At 38.8% G+C, this 10,169-nt stretch overlaps 1 protein-coding gene across 1 annotated transcript in view; it reads right to left on the reverse strand.

Moving 5' to 3' along the window:
• ALDH1L2 (aldehyde dehydrogenase 1 family member L2) overlaps positions 1-9,193 on the reverse strand; it is a 30,295-nt gene extending 21,102 nt beyond the window's left edge. The window contains 7 exon segments of the mRNA XM_026056841.1: positions 152-241; positions 2,181-2,282; positions 3,126-3,291; positions 5,254-5,488; positions 7,781-7,924; positions 7,927-7,946; positions 9,189-9,193. Coding sequence (XP_025912626.1) covers positions 152-241; positions 2,181-2,282; positions 3,126-3,291; positions 5,254-5,488; positions 7,781-7,924; positions 7,927-7,946; positions 9,189-9,193 — 762 coding nt within the window.
• Positions 9,194-10,169: the final 976 nt, after the last annotated feature.

A 10,169-nucleotide genomic window follows, 5' to 3' on the forward strand; every position in this document is an offset into this window, starting at 1 on the left:
ATACAAAATATACAGTCATCAAATGAGAGCCACTCCAAAGTAACTCCCAACTGTATTCACTTGCATGCAATCCCCTTTAGCCTTTATAATAAAAAACAGTTACCAAGAGGGTACAGAAAAAAAGGATACCCTTCTGGTTTCCAGAGCATACCTGGTCATCTATTTTCGCCCATGCTCCAGGTACTTTATCATGCCCTCGGATCCAATTGTGCAAAGCTGCTGCAGGTTGGTCCCAAGAGATCTACAAAATCAAGACATGCGAGCTAATTCTTTTCTGTTTGGTTATAAATCAAGTTAGTAATGTTTTCCCATGTAAGAGTTACAAATCTTCCCTCCCTCTCTTTCAACTGTTTATTTAAGAACACAGAAAGGATCTGGTCTAATAAAGGAAGATCAGTGATCTCCAGGTTACTAATCAAAGACCATAAAATGGGGTGTTCTTAGCACTTCTCTCCTCTGTGCAGCTTTTACCTTTTCACACGTTCTCCTTCTCACAATAAGACCATGAAAATATCAATAACAATTAATATTACCATTAACAAATTTAATAAGCACAGTATAAACATGAATAGTATGTGTCAAGGATATCACCTTCTGCTGAAAATTATCTATTTACTGCTTGGATCCTAAATTAATAAATCTACAAACACTTATTAAACTACCTATTAATCCTTTACTAAACCTTTATAAACTGTTTCATAAATGGAATCTCTGCTACAGCTTGCAACTCCTGCAAGGTCTTCCACGATAAGTCTAAGTTTATTGTAAGAGGAACATGGAAATAATGTTTTGTTAAGAACATCATGTATATTGTGTATCATGTGTAGCACCAGTGAAAATGCATTCCTTTATCTTTGCAGTATCAAGAGTATATGTATGAAATGAATTGGAGAAAGTATCAGAATATCTATCAAATAACAAACACTGAGGTACTCAGTGTCTTTCTTAGTTTAAGCACAAAGAATATTTAGAAGCAAGTTATAAGCCAATGAAAAAAAATTTACAACAGGGACATTAAGTTAGTTCACTCCAGAAAAGTTTCTTATATCTTCCAATTAAGGGATGAATACAGCATTTGGACCACAGATACAAATCAAATACATAAATTAAAAATTACAAGTCACTAAAGCTCTTTGAATTCATTGCAATTTTGCATATATTATTTAAGCTATTAAGTCCTCATACTCATTCGTTCTTTTGATTTCAGTAACACCATGAAAGCTCCTCTCTGTAAACTCCTTTTCTGAGATGTTTTGGAATAGATAGAAGTCAACTGTAATTTTTTCAGCTGTTCTGCTAGTTCCTATGTACTGTGTCAGTATGTATATGGGCACCCAAAATTTTGGTCGATGACATAACTCTTCTTTGAGGTCAGATCACTTAAAAATATCCATATGCAAAGCTGTTTGTGTCTAAGGTAAGTCAGGGGTTGTAATAAGAGAAAAAAATCATTATTACAGCATTTTGGATGAAAAGGACTATGCTCATCACAAACAACAGACTGAAATCAGTAATTTTTGCCTTCTTTATTAGATACTTGCACTGGTCTAGCAAAAGAAAAGAAGGTACTAAAGATGGCATTCACTATCATTTTATGGTGGCCTTTCCAAACAAAAAGAAGATCCAGCTAAGGGTAAGAAGCTTATTATGTAGCTAATGCAGTGAGTGCAGTTGTATAATATAGTCCTTATATATGTGTTTGAATTATTTTTTTATGTGTAGTTTTTTTACATGACCTGTTTTTTTACATGACCATGTTTTTTATTTCCTGGTAGGTTCCAACAGCTCAGTTTTCCTAACAGCACATCTATTTCTGGTAGAGAATTTAGTATGAACTGTTGGTAAACACACCAACCAAAAAAAGAGAGATACCTCCATTCAATGCTGTATTTAAAAGTATCATAGTATCATTAAGAATCCACTAAAGGAGCAGCTGCCATCTAGCTGCGTGCAGATGATCCCAAGTAGAACATCAAGTTTCTAAATATATGTTACTGCTGACAGGGAACATGAACTTCACCTGGGGCTCCATTACACACATCCTTGGAGTTATCCCAGGAATATGAGGTGAGGAAACAACTTTGTTAAAACCCAAGGTAACTCGGTCACCACTATTGTAATCTCAGTTAGTAACACCTTTTCTAGTGATGTGCACAAAACACAGTGCTATCTAACAGTACCTCTGCATTTTCTTTTTTCTGGATCCCTTCATATGTTGCCCCTTCTTTAGGCTGAGGTATCCGAGGAGCTTTACCATCAGCAATTAGATGTACAGCTTCCACCTAAGTAGAAAAATAACAGTTTTAATGTTACTTTGGTATTCATTTTCTGTTCAGTCATCCTTATGAATGACAGCAGATTTTCTTGCATAAAAGGAGCTGGTTTATTTTTAAAACCTAGTATTTCCAAAATCGGGGAGATCAATGCTGCGTAGATTTACATATGTGTATGCTTAAACTTCTTTGACAAAAGAAATAGCCTCAGAAATTTGATGGGAATACCTAATCACCACGCATATTAGCTGCCTAAATTCTGCAGGTCCAGAACTTAGCTAAGGACAGAATTTGGTTCTGTATGTTTATATTCAACTCTTACTGCTTTTGTTTCTGCAAAAGCTATTTCTCTATATTAAAATGGAGAGAGAAAAAAATTTCTCTAAGAGTCCATGCTGAGTATTTTTAATGCATTTTCTTTTATGTATTTTAAAACAAAATGAAAAAAGACCAAGCATACAAAATCCAAAGCCATCAACTGAACTTTAAACACCATTCCCCTTTTTTCTTTATCTTCACCCCTGACTTTCTGCTCCTTCTAAGCCTGTAAAAATTTTCACCTTGTAAAAACATCAAACACTCTGTGGAAAGAGCTACATTCCAGACAAAACCAACTTCTTGCCTTCTGTGGAAACAGGACATGCTGCCTGCTGCCAGCAACAAATATTCTGAAGCCAGCTCCTCAGCTTCATGAAGCATCAGAGCTCCACTAAAGTCACTGATTCAGCTGAGCACCAAGACCTCGGTCTTCCCAAATTTATGTGCTTTGTCTATATTACCTTTATTTTCAAACTCCAACAATTTTTTTTTTTTGCCTTTTAAAATGTTGATATTTAGCACAGATAAACATACCATAGCCTTTATTCCTTCTGGGAAGAGAAACCGGTTATACAGGTCATCCACAGTATCGTTTTGGCCTACATCACATTCTCGCTGCAGAAGAATTGGTCCAGTGTCAAGACCATCATCAGCCCAGAAAATAGTAAATCCTGCTTTCTTATCTCCTTGAATTAAAGTCCTGCACAGAAAAAAGCCTTACAGTAAATACTGACAGTATGAAAGCACTCAGGGATATCAAGTCATCTGTTACACATGCATTTGCTTTAGGTAGATAGGAAAGAAGAAGGTCCTGTGTCAATCACACGGTTCATTGTGCTAATTATTTTAAATGTTTTAACAGTGGTAAGACACACGGAACAAAAGGTGTGCAACAGCTGTGACAATTTGAAAGATGGATACATCAAAACAAGCAAATTGAAAAAGTCTGCTTCTAGATAATGTATTATAATTCATAGCTGTTTACTATAATTAACTAAGCCTCACAACTTATCAGCAGGTCAGCAAGGGAAGTACAGTTGTCCCACAGCTGAAAAAGAGCTAAACTCAGGGTGGAAAATGACAGATGCTTAACAGGGCGCTACTGCACAACTGTTTAAGGAAAAGTCATTAGGGCAATTTAAATCTAGCCAGATTCTCAGCTGGTATGTATGAACGTAGCACTGCTTACAGCAGACCTACGCTGATTTACATCAGCTCAGGATCTGCCTCTGAACTTGAAGGGAACTGTGGCCGCTTGGATTCTCCAGTTTTCCTTTGGAACTGCAGGTGCCTCAGAATTACAGAAAATCAAACACAAGCGTATTTAAGGGAGCAACCAAAAATGGAAAGACAACTTTCCTGCATGCTTTTAATCGTTTGTCTGCATGCAAACACCAATGCAGTTTACTATAAGATGTAACTCATGTAAGTGTTCCCTTGGCAGTCCATGTTGTGATCAGGATCACACGATCACCTTACACACATGAAAATTTTCAGGGTTTTATAAATACTGAGAAATACATTATTAAAATGAATAAAGCATGCATTTGTACAGAAGGAGGGACAAAGACTGAAGACAATTGTGGAAGTTGGCATGTATAATAAAAGTGTGCAGATGCGTGAAAGCTTACAAAAGTAGGGATAGCCCATATCACACCTTGCACACATTTAAGCAGCATCTCTTCTGCTTTAGTGAAAACACGGAGAGAGCACTCTGGTAAAGGTAGTGAGAAGTGAATGTTCTCAGCATTGTTCTAGGGGAGAAGCAAGTACCGTGGGCAAATGTCCCTGATGCTCAGTAGGCGACAGGACGAGAACTACTGTGTGGCCCCTCCTCTGCCCACCTCTCCCAGCTCCCTCTGCACTGGGCTGCTGAGGACAGAGTGGCAGCAACAAGAGGAGGCTGGAAAGAAAGGAGTGAGGAGCCCTCAGAGGCCTAGGACCCTTGCTTGTGCCGAGTACTCCTCAGCCCTGCCTAATTCCCACAGGCTTTCTCAGTCACGGGGGGAGAGACTGGGTCTGTTCAGTACCATGGTTGTGGCTGCAAGAGATAGAAGTTGTGAGGAGAGCAAGGGGTGTAAAAGTAAAACATGGGAATGGTCAGCCAAGGCCAAATCAAGGCCAAATCCTGGCCAAATCTTGGCTCTGTTTAAAGGTCTTCATAGGCCAACAGCCTTTATCTGAGAAGGGCAGGAGCAGATGCTTACAGAAGGAAGGGCAAGACATGGTAATACACCATGGTGATACACCACTTTCCCATTTCTGGAAATCTTAACCTCAGGAATGTCCTGAAACAGGGGCTGCATCTACATCTTTGCGTGTAGCAGATCTTGATGAATTTTTCCTCCGTGAACACATCCTTCTAAAGCTCTCTAGAAGTGCAGTTCCACAGTTTAATAATGGACTGTATGGAGAAAAAGTACTTCCTTTATTCAGTCAAATCCTACTATCTGATCTCTTTGCTGGCTGCCCCCTAATTTTTTTATTAAGAGAAAGAATGAACAATCATTCCTTATTCATGAAGCTCAGTTGCATCAGAGAAATTGCTTCACTTGCAAGTCAGTTAGGAACTGTGCCAGCATTTACATGAGCAATTGGTCTGGCCCAACAGCCTAACCTGAGACATGCACATAGTTTTGATGAACTTCTTACAAAATCTCACCAGTTGATTGCAGAAGCTCCTCGGTGGCGTGGTAGGATGGATGGATGGTAAATAATTGAGCCATGCTTGGGGCAGTCAATAACATCCATGGGGATGAACTGCGTGCAGAATGGAAGGACGTTGAGCTCTGCTCCAACCGATTTGTAGGCTGCAACTACTTCCTGGATAGGCTTGCCTTTAGCTCTCCACCTGGGGAACTTGAAAACAGGAGTGCCGTCCTTCTCCGCTGCCAGTGCTGAGGGGAAAGAATTGTTTTTAATTCACATTTTGTGTTAAAAATTCAAACAGAAATCAGAGAAATGTTGCAAGAAACTCAAACAGATCATCAAATGTGATTAAAGAGTGCCCTTTGTACTGTTCTGTTCTGCATGTTGTTTATCAAACCTTTGGAGTAGGACGTATTCTATTAGTTCTGTCTTTGATTCTTACTCCTACAGCTCATGTCACTCTCAGCTTTAAGTTCATTTTTATGACCTAAGCAATAAGTACCAATGAAGGTGGAAGAGAACAATGAATGCTATTGATTATTTAACAGTGGCACTTCATTTCTTGTCCAGTCACTACATCTGCCTACAACTGGTTTGCCTTCGCAAACTTAATTTTCCACTTCAGCAATTTTGTATGCACCTGTGACTTCATATAACTAAGATTCACTCATGTCGGCAGCACCTTGCCATGTGATTCAAATAATGACATGCTGGAGGCCCTCAGTTATTTCCTCAAAATTTTGTTTACTGATGTCTTCTAGGTACTCTTCCATTTATCTGTGAGACAGAGAGCCACACCTAAGATTAGGCTCAAAGGAGAGAAAAATAACTGCATTACTTGTGTTAGAGTTCAGAGAGAATTTTTAGATGTTAGATAAATTCCACTGCACAACTGCTTTATAACCCATCACAGAGAACAGGACAGTAGAGTCAAGCTCTATGTCTGTTGAGTTGTAGGTTTAATAGGAAAAAAGGTGGAAACAAGCAGTGGTATAGAAAATTCACTTCATTTAATATATGCTTCTAAACATATGTTTGTAGAAACCTTTCTCTTTATCATTTTGAAAATAAAACCTTGAGTTTGGCCCAAAGCATCTTTAGCATATTAAATTAGGTCTTAAATTGATACTTACGCAGGTGTCATTCCACACTGCATGGTGGAAGTGAGCCTCTACTGCAGTTGCTTTTAGAAATAAAAATCCTCACTGCCTGAGGATATAGAAACATTACCAAATTTCACTTGAGACTTAAGATCTTTGAATCACCTGGAGGCAAAAAGCAGCAAAGAATCCAGCAAAATCAATATTTATCATTAAAAGTATAATAAATGAATTCTATGGCTTAGTTAAAATAAATATGTGATGGAAATCAGTGGAAGATTTGCCGAGTTAGAACTGCTTGTATAATAATAGTTTGTATAATGCAATCAAGTATTATGGCATGCTCCCAGAAATGGATAGTCAGATCGTCTTTTTCTCAGTAGCAGTTCTAATTCTTCCAAAGCGTGATAAATTCTTATAATAAGGTAGAGTTACAGAATGTAACAAACTTGAAAACTATGTGCTAGTTTGGGAGTGCCACAAACTAGGTAAGCAAAAATTATGTTTGATTCTTCCCTCAAAAGAGTCCTGTAAAAACATGCCAGAACCTGACAAAAAACACCAGGTGACTTGAGACAGTTTATGGAATGTAGTTTAAATTCTGATTATCCAGAAAGGTAAATTCCATTCTGGCACTTCTATTGGCTAACTATATTAAATCACCATTTTTGTGCCTCTGAAAAAAAAAGAAAGTTACAATTCAGATAATGATTCCAAAGTAACTTCTTCATTATGGTAGATTTCATAGTATGAGCGTAATTCTGAATACATGTCAGCCAACAACACGTTCTTCTAAAGATCTAGAAAATCCTTATGCACCTTGGCAATGGAAAAAAGAAGTGCAAAGCTTCCTCTGCCCTCTTGAATGGCTTGTCCATACTCCAGGTGGAAGAGCAATAGGCTCTGTGGATATGCTGCTGCACGCAAGCTTGGCAGAAAGGGCAGAAAGCCAGGAATAAACAGGCTTGGCTCCATGCCTTGAATGTCACAGACAGCACAGAAAAACAGGTGACAGACATCTGTGCTTGAGTACGGGCTCAGCAGCTCTTTGCTTCCTCTCCAGAGCAGGGAGTAAGTCAAGACATAATATTGCCTCCTCAGAGCTGCCTTTAAACACTGTGCATATCGTAAGATACAGATCTGGTTCAAGATAATTACCTCTAGGATGTCCATTCAAATAAGGTTCCCAGATTAATTTTTTTTTTAATATCATAATATATGGTTAGAAACAGCTTTTAAATGCTGATTAACTAACAAGGTTAAACTGGTTCTGGAAGTTTTCTTTAAAGCACGGTTCTTGTGCTGAATCCAGTGTAACAAAGGCAATATATACAAGTCATTCCCATATAGACATCACCTTCTCATGAAAAGGCAAGTTTGTCAGGTACACCTCTAACATTAACATTTGGATTATGGTTTATTACAGATTATTGCACTTACCCAAAGGATCAGCTTGTCCATTCTTGTCAGGCACTGTGAATACTCCCACAACCTTGTGACCCTCTTGTCGCAGCTTATTATAGACTTCTTGTCCAAAAATACTTTGACCTATTAGTGCTAGCTTTAGCTTATGTTGATAAGCCTGTCAAAAGAATTAAAACAAACTCTGTTTTAGGACGCAAAGAAAATATGTTGCTATCTACATTTCTCTCTTGCTCTTTCTTATTCAATGTTTTGATCTAAAACGCAATAATCTTTCTATCCCAATCACCTTTGAAGGAGTAATAATCACATTTTGAGATTAACCACAGGTAATGTAAAATTCAGTAAGACCACATTTAGCATAGAAGTATCATTTGATGTTGATATTACTTCCCCAAAATTTTCAGTAGACAGACCCACTGCTTGTTACAAGAGCCATAACAGGCTCCATGATCTTATTCCTGCTTATAACTAATATAGAAAGTAATGAAAATTCATTTTTGAAACGGGTATATTAAACACTTCTGGGCATTACTTAGGTGCCTGGAACATGCCCTCTAAATCTCTGTAATTAAATGGGAGCATATTACTAGTGGTCAATATCTATAGGCTAAAAAGCACAAGTTTGCATTCTGTAACCCTGCCAAATTAAAGGTAGTGATCAACCTTTTGATCCTTCCACCAGGAAATATTGCTAAGCATGATGTTCCTTTGATGGACACCCACTGGCATTCTGTGTTTGGATCCCAGTACATTAGGCATATGCTTTTAAGCTTCTTCAGACTGAGTAGATGCCAAGAACTGCCCCACCTGTTGAACTTTAGCATAGTTAGAATCACAACAATGCTGTGATATCAGGATATCACCTACTGCTATTCTGTTCAGGTGCTTACACTAAGAAAAGTATTATTTCCTTCAGATTCCCCAAAATCTTAAGGACAGTTTTTTGCAAAACTCCAGCTTTGAGGGCACTCTAATTTCTGTTTTTCCCTTTCAGGGAAACATGCAAGCTGAAGCACAGCTCACATCTTCTGGCATGGATGTCACCCCTGTGTGACTGGGAAAGACAGGGAGAAGAGATGGCCCAGCTTCAGTGAATCCACTGTAACTCCGAAAACGTTCCAAGACTAATTGCTTTTTACAGTGAGCACTACAACAAATAAGCTGATTAAAGCGCTGAAAATAGTCCAAGATCTCCTGCAATATTTCTTGCATATGGCTCTTTTTTCCCTTCCTGCTCAAGAGTCCCTGTGAATCCTTCAACTTTTTTAATCTGCACACTAGCATCTGGTTTCTTTGCCTAGGTTCCTAGGCAGACGTGAATGCCAAGGCATATTCTCTTAAATCTATCATATATCTCGACTGCTGCCAAAAGGGGCAGTTGTGCTCCTCTTCCTCCCCACCCTCCGTACCTTGCTCCTAATACCTCATTTATACCAGAACTGGTGTTCCTGTGGCTGCACGATGCACTGGATTAGGGTACTGAGCTAGGTGGACACAGACCTGACAAAAGGTGGCTAATTCTCAACTGGATCAATTCACTGATCGAGCGCATTGCACAGCCACGAGCCCTGGCACGGGTCCCACGGTGGAGCAGGAAGGAGCATGCAGGGGCCAGCAGAAGGGTGGCACTGCCCCTGCAAGCACTGCCTTCGCATTTTTCATCAGCTATGACCGGAAAACTTTGAAGAACAAAGGGACTAGTGGACCTGGTTATGAAATGAAGGTCCATATCCAATAAAAAGAAACCTTACCTTCATCAAAATTGAATCTGATGGAAGCTATTCCTAGACTCAGACCATTAAAGATTCCTCCTCTTAGGAGGCCTGAATGAAAGGCAGAAAATCAATCCACATATTGCCCACCTCTATTCTTAACCTCATCCTTCCCAACTTGACTTTGACTTCCATTTTTTTTTGAAAAGCTTATGGCACTAGATCACCATGACCTCAGAATGAAAAACAGGAATCAAAACACTGTCTGAATATCTTAACCATTGGTATTTTTCCTGTATATTGGCACCTGTCTATTTTGCTCCTCACTCCTCTTTTCCCTTTCATATGGAGGCTGGGACAGGAGGATACCTTGACTAAGTCAGTTATTAATTGGATACCAAACGGTCTGGACTGCCCATCATATGACAATTCTATGACAAACACAAGTGTCCTGAAAAACAGGTTACTCAAAGCCACAATCTATTCCACTGGCATTCATTTCACAGCTGACATATTACTGCTGTATTTTGTTGTTTTCAAGTTACATTTTAGCTGTGCAGCTGGCCTCAGAAAAGGGACTTAAGAAATGGGAGGTTCCAAAACAGGACTATTGAAGTGTGCCCCTTATTTTGTGCATACAGATTTTATGGAAGACAGTAGGAAATAGCTATTTGTCCAGAGATAGTATTTTA

Source organism: Apteryx rowi, unplaced genomic scaffold (assembly GCF_003343035.1).
Source record: "Apteryx rowi isolate R43461 unplaced genomic scaffold, aptRow1 scaffold_133, whole genome shotgun sequence".
Lineage (NCBI taxonomy): Eukaryota > Metazoa > Chordata > Aves > Apterygiformes > Apterygidae > Apteryx > Apteryx rowi.